A 26,693-nucleotide genomic window follows, 5' to 3' on the forward strand; every position below is an offset into this window, starting at 1 on the left:
TATTGCTAGAAAACAGACGTAATCATCCCAATTAGCCTTTATTAGTAGGATAGTTAAAATGGATTCTGATACCCTGCTCAGGTTTTAAAAGAGGCAGAGTGGAATTTTTTTCCTTCCATTTGTATGTAAGTAGGAGATAATCAAAAGGTTTTCTGTGAGGACTGTTATGAAATGATACTTAAACACAATATTGTCAAGGTTGTAAAAGTCAGATCCCTTTACTTCTGGTTTGATTTTTATGTTTGCAAATTTAATATTTTTAATGGGTGATTTAACTATAACTAATGTTTTTACTCTTTTCTCCTTAAAAAGCTGGTATTGCCTTCTGTTGTCAGATATTGGCAATCTTATCTGGTAAGAAGATAGAAACTTCAAATCTTTCCAACGGCTTCTAGTTAAAACAATAGGAAAATGTCATGGTTTTGTCTCTTGAGCATGCACTGTCTCTTGAAATCAGTTATAGGTTCAAGAGTTGTATTTCCATTACTTTTCATCAGAACCATGGTTGTTTTAGGTTTCTTTTGAAATATTCTGCTAAAAGGCTACCTATGTAAAAGATACTACTTATATTAATCAATATGGACAAAATAATCTCTTGGGGGGGGAGGTTTCAAACTGACTTGGTCAAGATTTAAAAGGGGTGCCCAGATATTGTAACTGATATCTTGAATGTTGTGTTTGTGTAGCACTTTGAAACATTTTGGGCTTAAAATTTGGAGTTCCTTTAAAGGATTGTTTTATAGTTTAAAAAAGAGAACTATTTAATGGTAGTAAAACTAATGCTTAAATAGCCTGTTTATTATTTCCTCACTTAAAATATTTGCTAGAATAGTTTCTCTTCTGAATGTGTCATTTCTTGCTAATAAGATCTATTTCAATATGCTCTAAAACAGCTTGCAGGTGTTGCTAAATTAAAGAGAGTAAAACTTGCTAGTGGCACTCTAGTACAAGACCTATAGTTACAGTATTCCTGACTCTTATCTATGGAGAGAGAAAATTGCTTAGCATGGTGTCGCTGTTGTGATTCTTAAAGTGATGCTATATTTTGAGTAAAGAATGATGTTTGGTGGGAGTCTGACACCTAACCAGCATGGGCTCCTTTGATAATACCATTATGTGCCTAAACACCTTAGGTCATAGATGCAGGGCGAGAAGTGCTGGCTTGATGTGATTTGTCACATACAATAGAGCAGATGTGGGTAATCATTTTAGATGGGGGTGGCACTTCACTAATTTTTGAAGTAGCCCTGGGCTGCCCTGCCTTATAGGGCAGGAGGAGATTTCACATGCTTCCCCCCCCCCCCCCCCCACCCCTAGGTCAATCAGGGCCTGGGGATGGGGTGGGGAAAAGCAGGGGAAGTCTGTCACTCCCTGTCCCTGCCCTGCAAGGAGTGCACAGGCTTAGAGTGGACCAGTCCAATTGGCCTGGGGATAGGGGGAGAGCAGGGCATCCACAGGCTGGATCCATGCACTTGGCAGGCTGGTTCTGGCCCAGGGAGGGGAGTTTCTCAAACTGGGGTCTGCGAGGTTACTCCAAGGGGTTTGCTGGCCCTGCTGACCTACTCCACTCCCTCCCTCCCTCCCAGTACCTCCTGCATGCCACAGAACAGTGTGTGGGAGGAGGGACAGAGCATGGTTGGGGGAGGGGTGAACAGAGATGGGGCCTAAGGGAAAGAGGTGGAGTGGGATCAGGGTCTGGGGCTAATCAGTGGACTCTGGGGGTCCATGAACATTTTTAAATCCAAATGGGAGTTGTTGGGTTGCTAAGAGTTTGAGAACCAGTGCTATGCAATATTTACCATTTGGTTCAATGGCTTTCAGCACCCCCACTATATAAATTGTTCCATTACCCCTGTCTTTGATTCTGGAAAACTTCACCTTAAACATAAGTTTAGGGGGCACCTAAGAGATTATCACAGAGCTTCAATTTTAGAATAACCTGGGCTGATTTATAAGCCAATCCACTGTTTCATGTACTTGTCTGAATTGCTGTCACTGACATGAATGATCTTTAATTCTCTTAGGCAAACTGAATTTTGCAAGTCAGTCTAGAAACCTGCTGGTATTTGTCACACAAGATACCATCCTGGTTTCTGAGAGGCCCTGCAAGAGAGCCATGGGGCGTACACTATTTCCAGCCCAAGCAGACATGCTTGCTCTCACTCTAATGGGCTGAGCATGCTAGGTTGAGTGTAACCATGACTGTGAGGTGTTAAGTGCACAGCTGGCTATGCGTTTTTTTTTAAAGCATGTTAGCTTGCTCACAGCTAGCACAGGGATGTCTCCTCAGGGTGGAATTTACACCTCCAGCTCAACATACAGACTTACAGCCAGAGAAGAATTCATAACTGCCCAAAGAAGGGCATGTTAGACTTTCTACCTGTATTTTTACCAGTGGTGGTAGGAATTACTAGAAGGTGGAAGATAGGGAAAGTTGTGAGGATAGATGACAACCTAGTGGCATGGTGAATTTCCCTGTAAATAGAATCTGGGAAGAATAAGATGGCTTAGTCTGGGGAAGAAAGGATAGCAATAGACAGACTACAAGCTAGCCCTTCTGGTCTAACACTCTTGGGAGCTGACTGGTCCCAGACCAGGGAGTTTACTAGAACAGGGGTGCTCAATGCTTCCCCTGCTGGCAACATATGGGCTGTGTCTAGACTGGTAAGTTTTTCCGCAAAAGCAGGTGCTTTTGCAGAAAAACTTGCCAGCTGTCTACACTGGCCACTTGAATTTCTGCAAGAACACTGACTTCCTACTGTCTGAAATCAGTGCTTCTTGCGGAAATGCTATGCTGCTCCTGTTCGGGCAAAAGTCCTTTGCGCAACGCTTTTGCACAAAAGGGCCAGTGTAGACAGCTCAGATTTGTTTTGCCCAAAAAAGCCCCGATCGCAAAAATGGCAATCGGGGCTTTTTTGCAGAAAAGCGCGTCTAGATTGGCATGGACACTTTTCCGCAAAAAGTGCTTTTGTGGAAAAGCATCCGTGCCAATCTAGATGCTCTTTTCCGCCAATGCGTTTAACAGAAAACTTTTCCGTTAAAAGCATTTGCGGAAAAGCATGCCAATCTAGACGTAGCCATGTGGTCCTGCTCCTGTTATGCTGGTTTTTTTCCCCCCTTGCATGTAGAATAGTGATAGAGATGTAGCCGTGTTAGCCTGGTGTGGCTGAAACAAAAAACAGAACTATGTAGCACTTTAAAGACTAACAAGATGGTTTATTAGGTGATGAGCTTCTGTGGGCCAGACCCAAAAAGTGGGTCTGGCCCATGGAAGCTCGTCACCTAATAAACCATCTTGTTAGTCTTTAAAGTGCTACATAGTTCTGTTCTCTTCTCTCCTCTCCTCTCCTCCTCTTCCCCTCCCCCCCCCCCCCCGTGAGTGCTCTAACCCTGGAGCACCCATGGGGTCCCTGTCTATGCTAGACCATGGATGTTGCTGGACGAGGGAGTCCTGGACTAGAGAGGTTCAACCTATTGTGAAGGGTATAAAGAAGTCTAATCTGATGCTTAAACTGGAGACTTTTAGCCTCTGCAAAGCCCAGAACTGCCTTAGGCTAGGAATGATGAAGAAAAAATCATAACTTTCATTTTCTCTACAAATTAACTCCCGTTCTCCCCCCCCCCCCGCCCCACACACGTTTTGCGGGGTTTTTTAAATACCCCTTCTTCTCTTGAAGATTACACTGCAAACAAATCAATATAAAGATCTATCAGCTGTTCACTAGAATTTAAAAGAAAGTAGCTGTGCTTGTTTCCTTTATGCAGAAGACTGGGGAAGAAGAGGAGGACCTCAGATACTCCCAAGGGATTCACCTCACATAAAAATATATATATTTTTTAATTGAGGATCATTTCAGAAAAGCACTTTACTAATCTCTTCAGAATCCTTAGGACTGCTCAATGCACCATAACATAGCAATTGTCTGTGAGTGGGCAGGTTATGTTCAGTTTGGCCCACTAAAATGCTAAATCTAGACCACTCTTTCTCTCTCCTTTCCCGTTGTACCAGAACAAGGCCACTTAGAACACTGGCAAATGTTAAATAGTCAAGTCTTATGAGAGAACCTGATTTAAAACCGTTGGAACTTGCTGTAACTGGATGAAATTAAGAATTTGCTATAAAGACTAGTTCCAAGTCAAAAGAGTCAAGTACAGCTGCAATTGTCTGACATGCTACTGGATGAAAGCAGAAGTTGAACATGTCCAGGAAATCCTAAAAGATACTTTGTAAATTCCTGAATAACTATTCTGCTTACTTTTAGTATATTTGTGCTTATATGGCAAATACAATTGTGCCCTAAATAAAATGCATCTACTTAAAGATCAGAACTTTAATGAGACTTTTGACTTCTGGAAATAAAAATGTTAGTTGTTAAAAATAACCACAGAGTAAGTCAAATTTCTTTAAATCTTTAGCTTGAGTTTAATTATTTTCAACTAAGATTAAAGCAAGACTTGTAAGAAAATGCTCAAATATTATCCAAGTTTTCAGACTACAATTATCTCTTGCAGTCTATAGACTGCTGAAAAGAATAAGCTTAAACTCAATATTTGACTTCCAGGTTCTCTCTCCCCTTCAGGCACTTTTGAACAGGGAAATCAATGATGTCTTCTGAAAATGGAACTAACAAACGTCATCATAACCCTGTGGACAGCATTTGCCGAAGGATCAAGACGATTCAGATGATGGACCAAGTCTCAAATCCCGCTTTACAGATCCCAAAGTTTCAGTCTAGGAACTTTGACAGCCCACAAACAAACATCAAGAAAAACTTAGAGGAGATATTGAAGAAAAGGACATTTAAAAGTCATGAGAGTAGTGGGCCATGTTTCCTAAGCCCCAATAGTGACAATGTTTTTTCTCCATGTCCACAGGCCACAAGCTCCAGACGACACATGTCTGACTTACGCACTGGCAATGCAACCTATTCTATTGGCAAAAATAAAGAGAGGACTGGCAAGGCATGGCTACCCATGTGCCAAACTGAGACTTCTCCATCTCACCTCAAAAGTGGAGAGGCTAACTTTCATATGGGTCCGCTAAGGGCAGTTTCTAATATCCAGTATAAAGACTTGCCTAATGAGGATAACTACTTTACATCAAGTCCAAATTTGCCTTTCTTAACAACTGTCCAAAAGGCGGAATGTTTTGCATTCCAATCTCCTGTGGTGAAGAGACTGTCCTTGAGTGAAAGAGGTAAACTGTTCCAATAAACACACCAAGTAGCCAACTTTCTTTTCACCATACACAAATCCTATCTTGCCTAATGATGGCTGTCTGAAATGATCAAACTTAATTCTTTAAAACATCCTGAAATTCAGCACTGGGGGGGCTTTTGGACCCAGTGAGCCTGTGATCTTCTCTTTATGCAGACCTAGTCTAGAATCTCCTACTCCATATGCTATGTCCCTGGGCATACAGAGTATACAGCATGGCCATGTTTGGTTCCCAAATCTGCCAGTTAAAATGCATGGAAAGGCCCTGTTCACTTCAATAGGTCTATGCACAAGTGCAGGGGTCCGCCTGATGTTAGCTGTGTGATCAAAGGCATGCTGTTTAGATGACGACACCTCTGGGAATGACATGTAAATGTACACTGTTGTAAAAACAAAAATGTAGCTAAGTCATAGTAACTAGAAGAGAATTAGATGGAGTACAACCTGTTTATCCCCTGTAGGATGGAGACTATCATGGGTGAATAAAGCTGACAACACCTACGATGTGAGCTTAATCTGTGAAGAAGACTTGTTGACCACTATCTTCTGTGCCTGTGACACGGAACGCAGAGGTACTTCAACTTTTTCTCGCCTCCCATTTACTCTGCCTCTTGCTAAATGAATTTCAAGCTTCAGGTTTTACTAGAATCTCTTAAAAAATATAATCTGTGTGGTATGTATAGAAACAGGATGGTCTCATGGCTAAATCAAAGGATTAGTAGCCTGGGGATCTGGTCTTCCCTAGAATGGCAAAGTTAGTCAACTAGCGCCTCTCTGCCCTTGTTTTACAGATGGGGGAAACAGAGGCAATTGCCAACCTGAGGCCAAAAAAAAAAATTGTAAAACACTTTGCGATCATCTGAAATCTCATAAAAATGTGAATTGTAACACTGTCAGTGAAGTAATAAGTCTTTTCTTAGAAGTTCTAGCTTGCCCCCTTGTCGTTGTATTTAGAGCTACTTACACTTCTTTGTACGCTTTTTTAAATAAATAGCTACTGTGACCAAAACGTTTGTGGAAAGAAAGTCTTCATTTTGGTTGAAATTTGATGTGTTTTTGTTTTGTTTTTTTAATTGGTGGGAGGACTAGGGGCTAGGGAAGGTAACTAGCCTGTTGGCTCTGGATAGAATTACCTAACAGAATAAAAGACTGACTTGCACTGCTTCCTTAAAGGAAAATGCTCAGATGCATGTATTAGTCGGTTAAAATCCCAGCTCGTTATTGTCTACGGAAATATAGCTTTGGGCTGTGGATTTATCTCAGAAGTCTTCTCTTTTCATATAAGCTCTGAAACTTTCTTTTTTAACTTGGCTTCTGCCTTCCAATGTCACTAAAAGCAGTTCTGCTCTGGAGCTCCACAAATCACTTATACATGCTACTGCTTAGATTCAGGTGTGCTAAGAACATATTCCAATCACCTTATTAGAATTTATTGCCTGTGTACAATCATCTTGACTCTCAAAATCTGGTATGAAGACTGATTGTATTTTTAAGGAAAAGTGGCAGTTTCCAAAATAGTTGATTATCTGAGACATACAACTAGCCGGGGGTCAGAAGACAGTGGTCTCGAAGAGCTGTGCAACATGCTTGATCCTGATAAAAGGGACATCTCGATGGACCTGGAAACATACCATGCTATCATGAAAGAATGGATTGAAGACTGTAAAAGAAAATGGTAACAGTCTGACTATCTTGTCTTATAACCTCACAACATATCTTATATCAAGATGAGACAGTAAAATAATTTGTTCAGATTGCAGTACTAATACACCCAGTGTATGTTAGCATCAGGGGATCATACGACAAACAGGGTGGCTTTTGACCCCACCTCTTCCTACATAACTTTTTTAAACAGAATAAAAAATCAAAGGTGTCGCTATCTTAAGGAGTAGGAATTGGTAGTCTAGCTGAGACCTGACTAGTTCTGGGTACCACATTTCTCCAATTTGTCCACATCTTTCCTGAATATCCAGAGAAGAGCAGCAAAAATGATTCAAAGTCTAGAAAACCTAACTTATGAGGAAAGATTGAAAGAACTGGGTGTGTTTAGTTTGAAAAAGAGAAGACTGAGAGGGGACATTATCTTTTAGGTACTTAATGTTACAGGGAGGAAGGCCAAGAAAAAATAAATCTCCCATCTTCAGAGGTTGAGAAGCAATGGGCTTAAATTGCAGCAAAGGAGGTTTAGATTGGGCATTAGGAAACACTGTCGGGGTGGTTAAACACTGGAATAAAATTCTTAGGGAGTTTGTGGAATCTCCATTGTTTTGTAGATGGGTGTTGTTTTTTTAAAAGGGTAGGCTAGACGGATGTCTGTCAGGGGTGATCTAGATCAGTGTTTCTTAAACTTTTTAAGACCAAGAAACACCAAACAATTTATTTTTATGTATGTATGTATTGTGGAACACCAAGGATTCTTTGGGGGGGGGGGGGAGAAGGGAGGGAAAGTCAGGGGAAAGTTATTGTGCGCCCAAAAAAAACCCTGCCTTGTGGCACACCAATGTAACACAGAAAACCGTTTAAGAAACTGATTTAGATGGTGCTTGATTCTGCCATGAGAACAGAAGCCTGGACTCAATGACCTTTCGATGTTCCTTCCAGCTCTTGTATTCCATGAGTGAGTCTACACAGCACCCTAAACTCGAAATAAGATATGTAATTTGAGGTACACAAAGCGCATATCTTACTTTGAATTGGTTTCGAAATAGCTTACTTTGAAATTTGGTATGTCTACATGGTGCTAAATTTCAAAATAATGTGCTATTTTGAAGCCTCCCTTAAGCATCCCTTATAGGGATGCCGAAATAGCACACTTGTTGTTTCAAAAAATATTTCAAAATAAGGGGCAGCTTGTGTAGATGTGGGGTAGCTATTTCGGGATACCTCCAGTATCCCGAAATAGCCGTGCAGTGTAGATGTACCCCATGAATATATTATTGGGGCATGTATAGTAAGGAACTTGTATTTTTTTTTAATAGGGTGAGTGTTAACTATTGGCTGTGTAGGAGGGCTAGAATTGACCTATATTTTGAGTTACTTTCAGTTGGTTTATTTCAGGGAAGACACCTCAAAGGAGATAACCACAAATACAGAAGACCCTGCCTTTAAATTGCGTGAAGGCATTCTAACAGGTATGGAATATTTCATTCTTACTATGAAATACTTGACTTTTTTTTTTTCTGAAACTAAAACTGAAAAAAATATCTTTCAGCAAAAAGAACTCCTGCTCAGATAAACATTACATCAGGAAGTTTAGAAGCCATAGGTGGAGATGTGTCCAGAGGAGACCTGTAAGTTTTAGTCCTTTTCTTAAACCTCCTACAGGTGTTTAATAGGCCACAACTCTCTTCTGAAGCAGTGGATTATGGTTCAAGAGCATTCCTTAGCGCTATTGCTAGCAGCAGGTCTCACGTACTTGGTTGTGCCTCCTTTATCTGACAGCAGCCACCACTTTCTGGCTACCTAGCTCTGAAGGCAGACAGGAGAGTGGCAGCTCCTGGTTCGGAGCCCAGTTTTACAAGCAGTGCTGCAGCCACACTAAGTATGGGTGGCAATGCCCTACCATGCTACCCTTATTTCTCAGCTTCTGCTGGCAGCAGTTCTGCCTGCACACCTGAGTGCTGAGCCAGCAGCTGCCACTCTCCAGCTGCTCGGATCTCAATATGTACAATAAGCTGGGGGTGGGGAGGCGCGAAGGTTATTCCCATAAGCTTCTCATGTGCCCCTTCCCCCTCCCTGCTTTGGGAATCGCTGGTTGTTAAACCCTCTTTGGGCTTGTGAAAACATGATTACCCAGAACTTGTTAACATTAACACGGGTTTTACTCTTGAGCAAAGTTCTATACATATGCTGTTCATAAGCCTGCTTGTAACTTACACTGATTCTTCTTGTACTGTTTGCTGTACTGAACGTTTGCCAATTCAACTTTGGCTTGCTAATGTTCACTGATGAGGATTAGCAATGCGAGTTTTGTTCTCGTTCTTTCCACGTCTGATACTACTACTTTTTATATGAATTATTTAGAGTATCATCTCAGGGTGCCCCACCCTTAGTTCTGTTAGGTTTTTTTTATTACTCTCTGGATTCCACTAATGAACAGCACCCTTCAAATCACTACGTACCAAAAGCACTGATTTTTTTGCATTCACCTTGCCTTTCAAAATTGTGTCCTCATCTGAAGACCCAGTTTAGGCACATATCTAGCTTTGGACTTCTCACTGCTGTCAGTTTTTAGAAACATATTTTTTTCCTAGCATACAGTACAAGTTGCCATTAGCTACTTTCTCATGAAAAGTCATCAGATGCCAATGCCTCTTTATCCTGTGAACAGTTGTACATTGACTATAGCCCCACTAATAAGATTACTTATGAATAACTTTACAGACTTAAGTATAATATAGGTTCAAGGCCTGTTGTGGTTGTTTATGGGGGTTTTTGTGTGGGGTTTTGGGGGGGGGGGTTGGTATGTTAATGGTAGCATTAGAACAATTGCCTACAAACAAAACAAGGTAATTACCAGCTCTGTGTGACTTGTCTGAATGCAATTCTTCTATTCATATTTTACTTTCTTGGAAGATGCATGCTGAGAAACATGAAATTCTGATTAGCTCTTCTTTATTGACTACAGGGAGACCTCTGACTTGATTACCTGTGTAGCAGACCTTCAATTCAAGAATCAGAAACTTCAAGAGGAGAACAGAAAACTAAAGATGACAGTTGACACACTGGAGGAAACCAATAATAGGCTAATGGAGGACCAGGAGGATCTACATACTCAAATAAAAAGGTCCATAATTTTCAACACTTGCCATCCAGAAGTGGTGACCACTATGCAAACCCTTCTCATACTGGATCTGTTGCATTTAATCTAATAAAACTGGAAATATTTTTTTTCTGAACAATAGCTGTGATAATGGAGGAGGAAGGAATGGGAATTCTTCCTCTGTTTTCCTTAGTTTGGTATTTGGTTTGACTCTTTGTAGTTAGACTTTTTTATTTAAATGTTCGGACAACTACAGGTGGGGACTGTTAGATTTATGCTTGTCCTACTACGCTGCCTCACAGCCTTTGTGGGGAAAGCTAGGTAACTTGGTCCAGATCAGCAAAAGGGAGATAGGTGTTGTGGTAGTAAGCACCACAATGCTTGCTTTTTAGTGCTTGGGAAACCACTGGATCAGTGAGAGGCGTAAAGCTTGAGTTATGCACCTTGGCTTCCTTTCCAATAGAGAGGGAGTGGTCGATGGGTGAGGCAGAGAGTGAGCTAGCTTGCTAATGGAAGCAGCTGGCAAAAGGTGAGATGTTCTAATGCTCTCATGGTGCTAGATTCTAATCTCTGTTTTCAATCCTGGAGCCAGGCAGTATAAGTGCCTAGCTTCTCTCTTCTTCTTAACCCCCCCCCCTCCAAAATCCAAGAAAACGTGGTGATTGCTGAACTCAACACAACACAAAAAAGGACCAGAGGGGACATGGGGAGGTGGGAAATGAAAACCTCACTTAGCTCAGGGGTTCATGTACTTAGCTAAGATGTGGAAGATTGTGGTTGAGTTCTTCCACTCCCCCAGAGAAGGGATTTGAACAAACACTCAAGAGATGAGGACTGCTAAGCACTGGACTCGAGTGATTTTTACTCCTCCAGGCCCCATTAGTATTTCTAAGGTGGAATAACATCAAAGTTACTTATATCTGACTACTACATAGTCCTGCAACCAGAAAACTCCTCTCAGAAGTGGGGAACCCCTGTTCAAATTCCTTCTGATCAGGCAGTGGGGAGAATCTGAACTGGGGTCTCCCACCCAAGATGTGGGAATCCTAATTCTATTGAGCTAAAGGTATGGCCCCTCAGTCATTCTGCATGCAGTGAAGCATGCTCGGTGCATGTCACGTGTATCAGGCCCCACAGACAAAATAGATACTCCTCTGCCTATCTCTCTTCAGCCTGTGGATCATATTGGGGCTTAGGTATAAAGACCTCTAGAGTGATGCAGCAGTGTGTGTGTGTGTCCAGAGGTGGAAGTTTGGGCAGTTCAAGGAATTTTTACAGGGTTATGTGTCAGCTAAGAGCAGTTTTTGTAGCTCAGTTAGTTCTGGAGGCTGGGACTTTGCCTACCTCCATGATTTTTTTTTCCCCTTAGGTCTGAGTCCTTTCTCTCTACCTCCAGAATGGTAGCTACCATATGTGCTTGAAAAGGTCCTATTTGTGTAGCGATAGCAGGAAAAAGTTACGCAACTAGGTGTTCCCATCAACATAGAGAAATATTGCAGGAAAATGATGATCAATCTAGAGTTTTGGCAAGAACAAGACCTTGTTAGTGACCCTGGAAACTATGGTCTGGTCATGTGGCCTTTGTTAGATAAACACTTGCAAAGGAGGAGTATGTTTGTAATTAGTTGCACACATGATCATAAATTGTAAGTTGCATGTGATCAAAGAGCAAGTCTATAGAGGCTCACACAGTTCATTAACTATTCTTCGGCTGAGTGAAGGTAACAAATGCAGCAGAGGCTCTGGTGGCATGGCAGGAGGATGAAGAAGTAAACAGGAATGAAACCTTCCATAAAAGGTCATTACTTAACCAAAAGTGCAGGATTAACCCTCACTAAACTGGCAGACAGTTGCTGTCTGCCTTAAAGTATGCCCAAAAAAAAGAGTCCCGAGGTATCTTACTGTGTCCACAAATACTACATACATTGTAAGCTTTAAAATTCTAATGCCTGTAACTTTGCTGGATTCTTCTTTCTGCAGTGCCCAGCAGTCGGTTATGAAAGCAAAATCATTAAAGGAAGAACTGGAAGAAATGAAAATTAACCTGAACACCTCAGAAGAAAAGAGACTCAATATTATGACCCAGCATAAACAGCTAGTAGGTCCTCTAATAATAAGCTTCTAATTATCAAAATCAGGAAACTGCGTCCCCTTAATATTGCTGATAGTTCATGTAACTTTGGAGATAAAATTCTCATGTCTTAACTTTTGCCTCTGATTTGTTAACTGCCTCTTTACAACCTCCTCAATTTGGGGCACAGTGACTGAAACTTTTGTTTGTGGCTTTGTTCCTCCATTTAATTCTCTAACCCTGTCTGGAAGGGACATTGTTGAGGAAGGCTAACCTTGTAAGGCACAGCATTGGTTACTTGGAACTTCTATATTCATGCACCTTGCTCTGTTGACTTGGGTCCTGGTTCTCCTGTGTCTTGCCTTGAAGTCAGTAGAATGATATTTGTATAAAACTGGTCTGAGACGAAAACTTCACTGTCCATTCTGTATAATCTGAGAAACTACAGCCCAACATTGCAGAGAGGTATTAATCAGTGTTTATAAAGCACTTATAAAACCTTCCATGTCAGGATCTCTACTTCCAAGTGTTATGGTAAAGTAAATAATGAAGAAATACTTACAACTGTCCCTGTTGGCACTTGAGAAATCCTCTTGGTTTGCATACATCTAAATACAGGACTGAACCTTCTGTACAATCTGTAGCCTGGCCTGTTTTATTAAATGAATTGATCTCCTATGAAGCTCTTGTGGAACCTGAAATTCAGGCTAGTGTTCTCTGGTCCCCACGAGAGAGATTTTTGCAGCTAGCCAGTCTGAGATCCAAGTCCTGTGTTAGTGATGCCTGGGTCTTGATCTGGACCTCCCCATACCTATGAATTCCTCCATAATGCTGAGTGTGGAGCTGTTAAGTTTTCTCCCCATGATGCCTGTAGAAATAGACTAGAATTACTAAAACTTCATTATGCAACAAAAAAGGGGGGGGGAACCTCAGTCCCTGAATTGTAGAGGGGAAAGAGTATGAGGATCCCTGCGACACTTATTACAGGAAAATGTTGCGTATTCCAATCCTTTAGTAGGATACGATGGTCAGTGTTCATCATTACGTTGCATGGTATCAGCAAGGCAAACCTCATTTAATGTCATTCTAGACACCTAATCTATGTGGCTCCGTCAGTTACTGGCTCACCAGATCAAGATAGAGTAACTTTGAAACTCTGTTCACCCAAGTAATTTGATATTGTTCTATGTCGGAAGTGAATGTAACTTAAATTTCTTACAGGTACTCTTTTGTATTGCCCCTTGTGCAACACACAGTGGGGGGATGTCAGGGTAGGGGATGTGGGAGAGAAGCAGGAGTCAAGGTGGGGGGTGAACAGGGACTTAGGAAAGGGAGCTGAGGGTATGTATGTGGGAAGGGGGTGTAAGGGGCACAGGTTTTGTTTAAAGGAACTGAAACCCCCTCTCCCCCCTGAGACTTTGTACCAGGACACAGCTTGCCACTCCCCCTTCTCATCACTCTTGGGGTGAGGGGGAAGCTCACAGCATGGGTCACATGCTCATCTGCCCCCTCCCCTCACCAACCAGGGAGAAGAGGAGTGTAGGCAGAGTGAGTGGGGAGGGGAACAGCAAGCAGCATCCTGGTAAGAACCTGTGGGGAGGGAGGGCTTCAGCCTCCCTGCCTTCCCTGGTGGGGGCTCAGGGCTGAGGCAGTCCAGACCAGTGGGGAAGGCATGCCCACCAGCTGGCCACTTTAACCCACCTAGGTGCCTGCTGCTTGGTGACACAGCCTGCAGGAGAGCCCCAAGATCCCAGTTGGGAGTATGCCACATCACCTCCCACAGCGGAGCACCCCATTTGGCCAGCTCCTTCTTGCTGTAACGGTGCACCAGCCTGCACCAGCTTATTGTCGCCTCTTCCTATGGCTAGTAGAAATAATACTGCCTTAAAGTGTGGTGAGCTGACCCTTCCCTTGCTCTTTTTAATCAGGAAAAAGAGAATCAGTCTCTCATCATCAAGATCTCCTCTCTTCAGGAAGAGGTAGAGTATCTGTGTATTCAGCTCTTTAAACTCCATGTCTGTGGAACGGATTTTTTTTCCTGTGTTCAAGCCTGAGCTGTTGCATCAAATGTAACCAGTGTTGCTACAACTGAAACTTCATAGTGAGCCATGAGTCTCCAAGATGAGCTGCATATCCGATCCACCTAGGACCTGCCTTTCATGTACCTTGGCATTTACAGGATTCCTAATGCTGAAGTCCACTTTGTATCCTAGGGAACACTTGATGTGGGTGAAGGGAATTGTGAGAAGAGAATAATACATTAATAACTTCCCATCACTAATAGTATATGCGTAGTGGGAGTTAATATATTGCATAACCTATATTGGCTAACACTGAGGGGGGGGGCATGCAGTGGTATGTATGGTTACAGCATGTGTAGACATACCCACAGAAACTTCAGTGTTGCTATTATAAGTATGAAACCATAGCAGCACAAACTTCAGTGTAGGTTAGTCACCTGAGTGTGTACCCAGGGTTTGAGGTGGGCTTATGCTGCCACAGCTTCCCTGCTATTGGAAAGTAGGTAAATATAAGGCTAGTTTGGAGCAATTCCTAGATTGCACCAAACTTTACTGTGTCTCAGTTTTGAGAGCTGCCCAAATCTTTTGCATTGGGAGGGGCAGGAGATTCAGTTGGGAACCTGATCAAAGTGCCTTTAATGGAGGAGGTTTATAATATACAGGAGATCCTCACAATTCACAGAATTGCTATTTGTATTTGCAGATGCCTCCCGGCCTTGGGGCGGGTGGGGAGGAGGTGCGGCTCCTGGCCCTTTTGGTGAGCTCCAAGTGTTCACAAATTTCACCATTTGCAATGGTGCAAGGAATGCATCCGCTATGAATGGGGAGTATTTCCTCAAGGCAAAACTTTCAGGATTGTGTTGGTATAGAGAGAATGCCAATCAAAGTACTGTGGTATCATGGGAGAGGGGAGGAGGAGGAAAGAAATCAGGGTTTGGATGGTGTGGGGACATTGACCATTTCTCTTCTCCTTCCCCTGTTGGAGTATCTTGGAGGAGCCAGTCTGTAAGGAGTGGTTTGAGGGGAGGAAATCTAATTTGATCTCTCTCTGGCCAGCTCATCCAAAATAGTATTTGATAACTCTTCTTAGTTTGCATTTTGATCAGGATATTAGGAATGCCTTGGATATGGATGGCCTTCAGAAGAAGATTGTGGAGTTATCCAAAAATGCAGCTGAGCTCCAAGTAAGCACTTAAATTTAACCTCCTAACCATGGATAAGAAACTGTCCTTTAATGTTTGTTCTGAGTTCCACAGCTCTTTGACACAATCTGCCATCACAAGTTGTGATGTGCTAGCTGCAGCCTTGATTATGGATAGTGCTATTGGGCTCCTAGAAGTCTCCCTGACCATCTTCTTTCTTTCTCCTACTGCAACTGCCCTGAGAAGAATTCTTGCCCATACTAGTTAAGGACATAGTGTTAGAAACCATAAAAAAGTAAAGCACAGTGTAAATGGGCTGAGGGGAAACAAATATTTTTGTGGGCGTTTCGAAGCTCTCAAAGGGTAAGTACCTTCCCCAACAATTATTGGGGGAGGGAGAATGCATTTCCTATCCTGAGCGCTTGTCTCAACTGAAGTTGTAGTATTTTTTTGTAAATGCCTGCCTTATGCGTAATATTTATATAGATTATGATTTAAAGACTTTTAATGCTCCAGGATGGCTACAAGATCAGTACCTACAAGCAATGATTCTCAACCAGGGGTACACAGAGGTCTTCTGGGAGTAGAGGTTGCCTAATTTTACAATGGGTTACATAAAATGCATTAACAAAGTCAGTACAGACTAAACTTTCATACAATGAATTTTCTCCTACTTTTAATACCATACACTGAAATATAGTTACAATAGTTCTATTCCAATTGATGATTTATATGGTAAAAATTAGACTGCCATTTGTCAGTAAGTGTGGTCTGACACTTGTATTTTAGGTTTTTTTTTTTTTTTTTGTAAGCAAGTAGCTCTTAAGTGACAACTAACGCATGGGCAGGTGAAAAATCAGACTCCTGAAAAGAATATTGCATTCTGGAAAGATCTGAGTCACTGACCTAGACCATAATATGGTTTATAAATAATAGCCAGCATTGGTTTGGCATGGTTTGTTCTTGACAGACCCATCTAATTTTCTCCTTTGAGACCACTACTGGGCTAGTAGATGGGGAGAAAGCTGTATACTTAAATTCCAATTGTAGAAAGGATTTTGACAAAACTAGGGAAGTGTGGTGTGGCTTGTACTCAGAGTAGTTCTCACAAGCTCGCTATGAAACTGAAGGAGGAGTACCTAGTGGAGTCCCACAAGGATCACTCCTGAGTCTGCTTGTAGTCAATATTTCCATTAATGACTTAAATAATAGAAATTGTATATACAACCACCTGGGAGGCATTGCTAGTGCTCTGAAGGACAGGATTAGAACTGAAAACAGCCTTGACAAATAGGAGAACTTGGTCTGAAAACCGCCAGATGGCATGAGTCTTTATAAATGTCAAGTACATCACTTTGGGAAGGAAAAAGTCAAATGTGTAATTACAAAATGGGGGAATAGCTGGGTAGGTGGCTGTAGGGCTGAAAAGGATCTTGGCGTTATAGTGGTTCATATAGGTGTGGGCTTGTTTGACTCCACTCAGGACCAGAGCTCTGCTTTACACCATAGCACAAAGACATATATGATGAAAATGAGAATAAGTTTGTCAAAGACGAGAGATTCCAGAGCTCTTGAGGCAGAATATGAGAAATAAGTGGCTATATGTGAAACACAAACATTTAGCTAAGAGATTAATAAATGTCCTACCTATTTTTTTTTTCCCCCCCCCAATCCTCTGTAGCACTTTCAGTCCAGGCTGGTGGAGACTCTGCTTTCATGAATGCAAATGTACTGTCTGTTTACTTTCTAGGCGCAGGATAATGCACAGCCAACTTTGCCTTCTAGAAGTACCTTCCTTCCCTCCAAGTTCACTGTCTTCTTTCACTGACAGGACTGTTCCCCTTCCCTCCTGCTTTTTCTTCTGTGTGCTTCTCTCCTGTTGACTTCACCTCTTTTGTTAACATTTCACATTGCATGAAAATAGGCATCCATTGTGTTAGTTTACAATGCTTAATTTATGTTCATTTGCAGAGCGGTATATTTCTTACCTTCTGACTAGAGGAAAACCAGTTATTTAACTCTACTGGTGGCTAAATCTTGATGCAGACTTTAAAAACATATATTCAGTATATGGACAGAACTTCTGACTTAATATAGTTGTGAAAAGTATTGTGGATAATAATGACCAGTATGATACTGGCTTTCATTTGAGACCTCACAATATGATATTCTGGGATGAACTAGAATTTGTACACTGGAGTTATGAGACACTTTAGCCACTCTGCATTCTGTTGCCAGTTGCCATCAAGAAGTTCTTGGGTCACCACAGATACTTGTGATGCAGTTTTCCCCTTGTCATTAGCTGATGCAGCTAAAATTGTAATAGAGCGCTTGAATTTTCATGTCAATAAAAGGCTATTCTCTCCTCTTGTCCTCACTTCAGATGCAGGTGCATGTTTATGAGAACACTGTGGCGAATAAAGATGCAAGTCTATTAAAGGTTGGTAGCTTGTGTGTCCTGAATGTATTGATTGAAATTTTTGAACACTTTAACTTATGGGAAAAGCTAATGAAATCATTTTATTATATTTTAATACTCTTCTGTACAGTAGTACCATACTCCATTACTTTATTGGCACTGTTCTAATGGAATAGATATTCATAGGTAAGGGCATTGGAATTTGGCCCTAAAGGGGTCTGTTTATATCCAGCAAACTACAAAAAGAGTAGGAAAGGCTTCTTTTTTTTTTTTTTTATTTTTTTTTTTTTTTTTTTTAAGTAGGTGGGGAAAAAACATGTATGCCCAACAAATGATCTTCTGGGAACTGGATAAAACAAGGCAACTTGCATCTTTGTTAATCTTTAAGGTGCTACTAGACTATTTAAGTTTTCCCTGTTAGATTAACTTGGCTACCCCTCTGATGTATCTCTTTAAAACCCAGCTTTAGTTATAGGGAATGCAAATATAATATTGAGGTCCAGGGCTGTCTTTTGGCTTCTAAAATCTTGATCCATATGTATTGGATCCAAAAGCTTTCTGACTATCAACACTTCTATGACAAGGAGTGCACATACATGCTGAATGTGACAAAAATGATTCCAATTAAAAGCCAACATACCCAATAAATACTGCAGTAGCCAGTTAGTTGTTGCTCAGAATGGAAAAGACAAAATTCTAAAATATCCTTAATTGTGTTGATTCACAGCCTGAGACTCAAGTTTCTGCCCCCCCCCCCCCCCCATCTGTTCTTCTTACGAGTTATGATCATCCAGTCAATTGACCAAATAGAAACTGAATTGTGAATGCAAGCTAGTGGGTTGAGTACTCTTGCAGGGGCAATCCACAGAGGAATTTGCGAAAATTATGTTAATTTGGATAAAAGGAATGTATTAGAGAAAATTATTATTTGCTTGGCAACCTTGACACTTCCAGCAGGTTGTACTAATCACAAAGTAAACTCTTATGTTGCCATTTGCATAAAACTGTATTGGGGAAATACAGTTAACTGTAACTGCAGCAACATGTTAAACACAACTGTTTTCTCCTAGGCTGCATCCACAGGAAATGTGTGAGGATGAAAGTTAAACTGAACTCTGTTTTGTTTTGGTAACACTTTTTTTTTTTTCAGTGTTAAAGGCTTAAAACAGCTTTTTATAGCAACTTCATTTTCTTTGCTCATTGGTGCTTAGGGTCTCAGTCCAGTTATCACCTTTAACAAGTACTCTGGGGCTGTGTCTACACTGGGCCACTTATTCTGGAAAATCAGCCGCTTTTCCGGAATAAGCTGTGAGCTGTCTACACTGGCCCTTGAATTTCCGGAAAAGCAACGATGCTCTACTGTACAAAATCAGCCGCTATTCCAGAAAAACTATTCTGCTCCCGCTCGGGCATAAGTCCTTATTCCAGAACACTGTTCCGGAAAAGGGCCAGTGTAGACAGCCCAGTAGTCTTTTCCGGAAAAAAGCCCCGATCGTGAAAATGGCGATCGGGGCTCTTTTCTGGAAATGCGCATCTACATTGGCCACAGACGCTTTTCTGGAAAAAGGGCTTTTCTGGAAAAGCAGCCTGCCAATGTAGATGCTCCTTTTCCGGAAAAACTGAAAACGGAATAGTATTCTGTTTTAAGCATTTCCGGAAATTCATGCCAGTGTAGACACAGCCTGGCAGTTTTAAAATAATAAAAAGGGGCAATGATTTGTACTAAAATATAATTCATGTTCCTGCTTTAAGGAATGCTCTGTAGCTGAGCTCCCGAGTATGAACTATGAATGTAACTAAAACATCTTTGAAATATGCTTAGCCATATAAGCAAGCAGTAAGTAGCCACTTTAACGAATTCCACATTTAAACATGAAATTTAAAACATTACCTTTACTTGATTTGATTTTGCATTTGTGTAGCTCTCTTCTCTGAGCCCACACCTGTAGAGATCTGAACTAAGGAAGACAGATTGCATAATGTTTATGAACAGAGCCGTAAGACTGAAACCAGCCGTGGTATAAATTTGGAATTTGTTTCTCCAAGCCACCAAAGATTCATGAGCATAGTTACAGTAGTGGTACAGTTCTGTACAAGGTATACACTGGCTATGTAGCTTGTTTATACACACCAGATGTGTTCCTCGTAAGTTGCTTTGGCAGGTATGGTCGAGGTTCTTTTAAATAAGGTACCTTGCACATAGTGCCACCTAGTAGCTGAAGAGTATAATAATCTTGCATTCTATTACAGCCAGTAGTTACCTTCAGTTTTGTCCCCATCTCTGAGTTCCTGTAAGAGCTCTTAAAGTATATGAAATAGGCTAAATGTGGGAGATACTAGTACATCACATGGTATTTTTCTTAATCTATACCTTAAAAAGAAAATCCACAGTTGTATGAACACGAGTTTTTGAAAATTTAAGTGTAGGAGTGTAGATAAAATCCACATATTACTTGCATCTGTAAAATGTAGGTTTAAAAAAAATCAGTACCAGACAAAATACACTGACTCTCAGGAATGTGAATAGAGGATGTGTCAAAAGATCTCCAAATTTTGCTCCCCATTTAGGGTTTCCTCAATCCCTCTCTTTTTTTTTTTTTTCTTCCACTTCTCTGGGAAAGTGGGTTTTGCCCATGAAAGCTTGTGTGTGTGTGTGTGTGTGTGTGTGTGTGTGTGTGTGTGTGTGTGTGTCTCACATAAATAAAATGTGTTAGTCTCTAATGTGCCATAGGGTTATTTGTCTAGGCATGAAAAATCAACCAAATGTATAAAATTGTGATGAAACATTCCTCGATTTGCCCACCTCTCTAATAGCTGTGCTCTCACCTCTTTATGAAGCACTGAAACATCCTAAAGTGCAATCCAAATTCAAACAGATTACCTAGCTCATCAAGCAAGGGAGTATCTGTATAGTGTGCGATGGAAGTAATGCCAGTAACTTCATTTCAGCATGCTAGCCATTATATTCTGTGACACTAACTTCCGTCATCCTCAACCTTTGCAGAGAGACGTGGCCATCCAAGAACTGAAATCTACCATTGTGGAATACTCCTCTGTAATTGAGGTACAGTACTGTATTTTCCTTATAGGAGCATTAGGGAACATACAGATTTTAAAAAATTCTTCTATATAGCATGTGAACTTATGAGTTTGCTCTTTGTTGGATGTGATTCTAGGCCTTAAGAGTGGAAAAAAATAAACTGGTGAATAACATGCAACAAATGCAGCAAGAACTCATTTCGTGAGTATCTGAATTAGGAGTCCAGTAAAACATTCTCTCTTCCCCCTCCTGTTTCTCCAGGGGAAAAAACCCTGGATTTTTAACCTTGTTTGCTTCCCTCCCCTCCTTTTAGAAATGGCATATACTTCCCATTAATACACAGATTTAACAGCAGCGTCCTTGAAAGGACAAATTCATTGCACAGTGAATTGGAACTTGCGCAACAGTCTTCACAGGTATGAAACTTGAAGTTTAAATACTTCGAATCATTGCATCACTTATTAGCTATATGGGAAAGATACTTGTGACTCAATCAGTGTGGGTTATACACAGAGGAGTTATTAGTTATGAACAAAATAGGCCTGGAGTGTGAAGTCCACAAATCACCACATCAGTACTGCCAGTGCTATAACTTACCACATGCAGTAGGACTAGATCCATGGGCACTGGGGAGGAAGGGGAGGCATTGGTTAGTCTGTTCAGCATCCAATCTTACTTAAATCTTGGTGACTCTTTAAGCCTGTCAGTAAGTGTCAGTTGTATGGCGATTTATGTAATGTGGTCAAAACATGTAACTTGAGCTCGGCAAACAATCTTGCACCAATAGTTTATTTACTAGAAAATGCAGCTTTGGTCAGCCTGGATGCAAAATCAACAAATAGCTTTGCCAAAAACTTATTTTCAGCACTTAGATTCCATTCATAAAACAGGAGGAAGAAAAGGAGGCCCAATAGCTATTCCTGGTCAGCTTTTAATGACTCTGAATTGTCTCTGACCATGAATAGCATTCAGGCCAAGGAAAGTAGGTGTCTCATAGACTGACAATTCTCCACCACACTAAGGGGACTGTCTCAGGCTGGGGCTATGCTACGGGATAAGATCGAAATTAAAATATGCACCTTCAGCTATGTTAATTGCGTAGCTGAAGTCTAAGTACATGAACTCGGCTTTTGGCGCTATCACACTGCAGGAAGTTAAAGGGAGAACACTCTCCCTTTGACTTCCCTTACTCCTCATGGAAGCAGGACTACTGTCATCGACTGGAGTGCCCATCTCTGTTCGAATTAGCGTGTCTTTCCTAGACCCGCTAATTTGAAACTTGGAAGATCGACTGCGGCAGCTTTGATCCTCTCTGGAGAGTAGACATCCCTTCAAAGTCCCTGTTCCAATGACTATTTAATTATAAAAAGTGGAAAACATTCAAAAGGAGAAATTGAGGGAGACTTAGACCAGAATATCCTATAGTCCAAAGGTTAGTGTTTTCTCCTACAATACAGAAGATCCAACTTCAAATACCGTTTCTACATCAGGCAAAAGAACCCAGGTTTCCCACACCCTCAATGGGCACCCTAATCTCTGGGATAAAGGTTTTGTAAGGAGAATGGGCAGATCTTGTCCTCGTCCTCCTCCTCCAGCTTCTTGTAAATCTAACGCTATAAAAATGCACCAAACAATATTTCCAGAGGAATAAGAGGTTTCATTTGACACCAACTGGGTTTATTTACCAATTTTTTTTCTACAGTTTTCTAATTTCACTTGACCCAGTTCCAGTTGTCAGACAACTGATAAATCCACTTTTTATGCAACTCTACTGGGTGCCTGTAAGTTGGGAACACTAACTCACCAGACTGAAATGGCTGCCTTCTGCTGGCTTTTCTGGTTCCTGCAAATGTGGGTTGGAATTGAACCAACCTAGTGGTAAGATTGAGAGACCTGACAACCGATACCCTTAGCTTTTTCAGAACACTTGAAAGGTATTGGGGTGGGGGAACCGCTTCTGTGTAGTGCAGTCCAAGTTCTAGTCCTGTGTGGCTTTGGCACTTTAAAGTCAGTCCTTCGAGAGGGAGGCACAGAATACTGTCCTTTTGCTATCCTGCAGCACTGCCTATTACAGACAGGAGAAGCTTGTACTTCTGTTACTGGTACACAACCTTATTAAAGGGGATCATTGCTATACCATATAAAATCTATAGTCCCACTAGATTGTACAATGACCAGTTTGTCCCGTTAGGCTTTTTCAGTGTTGTGTGGTTTTTTTGTGTTTTTTTGTAAAAGAAAAATGGTGCTGGTACTCCGAGGGGGGAGGGGAGTTGAGCGCCAAAAAGCCGCCCCGAAACTGGGGGGGGGCGGGTTGGGGAGGGAGAAAAGTTGTGCTAGGGCATACTGTCACAAAAAAAAAATTGGGCTTTTTAAAAGCCTTCCTCATAGCAGTGAGTGCTTCTAGCTTAGTGAGATGAATCTGTTGCTCATGTTACCACTTTCTGAGTGCAACAACCAGTTGATGGGTGAAGATGGCAGAGAGGGACTGCAGGGAGATACAAAGCAGTGTTAAAATGCATGGTTCCTTCTATGTATTTGAAAGCATGAGAAATAATTAGCTAGATAGTAAAGTAACAAACTAACAGGGAAAGCAAAATATTTCCCTAGGCAGAAGTTTGCCCAGTAGCCTTTGTTGTAGTAAGTCATAATAGTGTCAGATTTTCGTCTTCTCAAAGCTTAATAGCAAGAGGTAAGGTCCTATTAAAACAGGTAAAGACTTCTTTCTGCCACTGACTCCAGAAGGACCTAATAGCCTGGATGGTTGTGTGTGGAGGGTAGGAGAATCTACCTCACTCAGGTAGATTCTAATAACTAAGGTCAAGGAGATTTTAGAATGCTGATGCATTTCTGTAGCCTTGATAGGCTTAAGCCTCAGTAACTCTGTCCTTTTGGTACACACAACACCATGCTTCTGAAATATCCAAATGTCACCGGGGCTGGTATTTATAATAGTCAAGGGACACCTCCTTTTGGCTTTTTAAAACCTGTCTAGGTCACTGGAAGTGAATGGGCAGCTTTGGATGAAACATTGGACCGAGAGGTGCTACTGTTACTGCAAGGCCCCGAACAACTGGGAGAAACCTTCAAGGCTATCATCCAAAAACTGGTAGGACATTGCATAAGGAATTGTAGGAATGCTGGATTCTTCCAGACTTTTAGCCTTGTCAAAACATCCTGTAGTCAGTGTTTCCACATTTGATAGAGTCCTGGTCTCGTAGGCACATCCTTCTGCTTTCTAATAGTTGAAGGCTTCTCTAACTTTTAAAACACTCATCAAATAGATTCCCCTGTGTCAAACTCACTTTCTGCCTTTGGAGTGGAACCTTGGATTTACCATAAGACCCGAGTAGGGGAAGTGCACAATTGCACTATTCCAGGAACAGGTCAGGGACTGAATTGGACCAAATTGTGACTTTTTTTTTTTTTTTTTCCCCCCTGCTTCCCCTTTACTACAGTACTGGTAATCTGTTCAGCCTTTTCCCCTAGTGATCATGCCTACCCCTACTACACTGGCTCTGCTGTGGTGGCCAGTCCATAACCCAGTGACATGCACACTTAGGGCTCTGCCCTGGCCTAGCCTCCTGTATTGGAAGTTGTGTAATGCTGAATCTGTGTGAAGGGAAGGGTAAACTAGAGAGATAAATTACCTATGGCCCCTTGTGCCTATGGTGTATAAGTCAATTCATAACTGAGGCCTGAAGTAACTGTCACAACAATTTCCTTGGGCCTTAGACAAATAGTTGGATTCTAATATCTGCAGACAATGCTTCCTGCCAGTTCCTCGTATGATGTATCACTTATTGGAGAGAAGTCTCTCTAGTACAGTTACTAGCCTAGATTGCACTTGGGTGATGCTGTGTAGCAGTAAGTAATTGAAGCAGTAAGTAATTGAAGCATTAATATGTAACTTTGCAGCAAGAGGAAGCCTCTGAAGCAGAAGAACTTGTTGTGACCACTTTGCAATGGGTTGCAGATCCTGAGGTGAATGTGCGGGAGACTTGTGAAAGAAAGCTTGCAGTAAGTAACCCTGCTCTTCTAGCCCACGTTATTTCTGAAGTGATAGCTTTTTTCCACTTCAACATCAAGGAGGAGGCTTGAGGATGAAACTAATTAGAAAGCCCTTCATGGTTATCAAAGAATGGGGTGACTTTTTTTTATATTTTAAACAACTGAAACCTCTCCATTTTACACCCTAGTGCTCCTCATTTTGTCCTTTCGTCTTTGTCGTATTACTGTAGTCTCCTTTCCTTGTGGTTATGTTTTTACCTGCCTGAATTTCATGAGAGAAAAGTGTATTAAACTGTGTACTTGCTCTCTAATATATAAAGCTCCTCCTATTCCGCATACCATACTGAAAGCTAGGTGTACTATGCTGAAGTTAAAACATCTTAATTACAGCTGGTTGGAGAACGGATCCTTCAGTGGGGGAAAAAATGGCTCATTTGCAACAATCTTTTAACTTCTTTCCAAATCAGAGATTTGGTTTGTCATTACAGTGCTTCCCACTCCAAAAAAACTCATGTCATGCAACCATTGTCTGGGGCTGAGGCTCCTTGGCCAGATTGCATATCCCACAATGCACTATATGCTCCCCCTTCTTTTACTGTGGTAAATACGGTAAGTACCTGGTTAGTGATCATGAAAAATTGTTGGGCACATCTCTGTAGGTGGGGTTCCCAGACCAAGAGATGATAGCTATGTTGAGGGGGCTCTCACCAGACTAGCACAGTCTATGCTGAGAGTGAGGTTTGTTTAACTGCATCGTTCAGGGCTGTGGCTCTTTCACATGGGAGAGCAATGTAGTTACAGACTGAATTTCCTGGTGTGGACTAAACCTACTTTGCAGTAGAAAAATTACTGACTGTTCACAATATGTGTAAAAGGAGTGAGCTAATGCTGGCCAAGCTGATCCCTAAAATCAGTGGAATTGTATCAGGGATAATCATAGCTTTTTAACAGCAAAAACAGACTGTGTCTACCTCCTGCTGCAGGTTTGAACCATAGTGGGGGGGTTTTCTAGTCTAGACTTGGCTTAATAGTTGTCTCTCTCCCTTCTTATCACTACTGCCTGCTCACTGAAGCATGCCAGTTCTGCAGTAGACATAGTCACACCAGACTTTGAACAACACTTCTGTGCTCCTTGTCTCCCTTCAGTTCATGTGAAAGGGATTCTCTCAAAAGCCAGTGCACCCAGGGTGTGCCTGCTCACATAATCTGGGGAGTTATTGGCTCCGTTGTTAATCTTCAGTAAAATCTCCTTTAAAAGCACTGCTGAGTAGGGATGTAAGCAACTTGTCAACTACCTGATAAGCATTTGCTTATCGGATAGTCAAGTAAGAACTCAACTAGTCGCTTCCCCCTTGCTGCCTCTATCAGACAGGCATTAAGGGAGGGAGCATGAGCTAGTGCTGGGGAGGGGGTGAGCCAGTTTAAAAGCCAGTTCCCCCAGCACCATCTCTGCACGGGGCAGTGAGGAAACAGTCCCACTCACGTCAGTCCCACGGCTGCACCTCTCCCTTTGGAATGTACAAGAGCTAATTAATTGAAATTTAACATCCCTACTGCTGAGGCCAAAAGGCACGTGCTAGCCTAGCTCTTAAATATTACTTTCTCCTACTTCATAGCCTAAATCACACAAGATTAAAAACAAGCCTAAGGTTAGTATGACTCTACCTTTCTGACTATAGCAACTAAGGCCTCGTCTACGCTAGGCAATTAAGTCAGTATAACTACATTGCTTAAGGGCATAAACAAATCCACACCCCCGAATGACAGTTAAACCAATCTAACCCCACAAGGAGGTGGAGCAGCACACTGCATGTGCCCACCACCACCACGGGGAGGGGAAAATGGAGGGAGGCAGATGGCCCTAGCTTCCCTTACCCGGAGTACAGCCCCAGCCCCGGAGCACAGAGAGCAGGTGGTGGGGGTAGCAACACTCTGTGCCAGCCCCCACAAATGCCTACAGTAGGCATTCTGAGGGCAGAATGTGGGTGGGGCCAGACTGGTGGTTTGGGAAGG

General features: G+C 41.8%; 1 protein-coding gene across 5 annotated transcripts in view; it reads left to right on the forward strand.

The window, feature by feature from the left end:
• The window catches only part of IRAG2 (inositol 1,4,5-triphosphate receptor associated 2), a 58,051-nt gene continuing 31,358 nt past the window's right edge, over positions 1 to 26,693 (forward strand). For 2 of the 5 annotated variants that reach the window (XM_075898515.2, XM_075898540.2), the window contains exons 1-16: positions 116 to 198; positions 4,581 to 5,197; positions 5,679 to 5,789; positions 6,712 to 6,892; positions 8,275 to 8,348; positions 8,429 to 8,507; positions 9,845 to 10,003; positions 11,960 to 12,077; positions 13,979 to 14,029; positions 15,178 to 15,255; positions 17,597 to 17,653; positions 20,637 to 20,696; positions 20,809 to 20,873; positions 20,986 to 21,088; positions 23,665 to 23,778; positions 24,588 to 24,689. In XM_075898515.2, the coding sequence (XP_075754630.2) occupies positions 4,603 to 5,197; positions 5,679 to 5,789; positions 6,712 to 6,892; positions 8,275 to 8,348; positions 8,429 to 8,507; positions 9,845 to 10,003; positions 11,960 to 12,077; positions 13,979 to 14,029; positions 15,178 to 15,255; positions 17,597 to 17,653; positions 20,637 to 20,696; positions 20,809 to 20,873; positions 20,986 to 21,088; positions 23,665 to 23,778; positions 24,588 to 24,689 (1,947 nt within the window). In that variant the 5' untranslated portion in view covers positions 116 to 198; positions 4,581 to 4,602. Of the gene's footprint in view, positions 199 to 241; positions 355 to 4,580; positions 5,198 to 5,678; positions 5,790 to 6,711; positions 6,893 to 8,274; positions 8,349 to 8,428; positions 8,508 to 9,844; positions 10,004 to 11,959; positions 12,078 to 13,978; positions 14,030 to 15,177; positions 15,256 to 17,596; positions 17,654 to 20,636; positions 20,697 to 20,808; positions 20,874 to 20,985; positions 21,089 to 23,664; positions 23,779 to 24,587; positions 24,690 to 26,693 lie in introns of those variants that run through there. The other 3 variants (XM_075898523.2, XM_075898556.2, XM_075898530.2) reach the window with 3 other exon arrangements.

This window comes from Pelodiscus sinensis, chromosome 1 (genome assembly GCF_052426305.1).
Source record: "Pelodiscus sinensis isolate ZL-2025 chromosome 1, ASM5242630v1, whole genome shotgun sequence".
NCBI classification, from domain to species: domain Eukaryota; kingdom Metazoa; phylum Chordata; order Testudines; family Trionychidae; genus Pelodiscus; species Pelodiscus sinensis.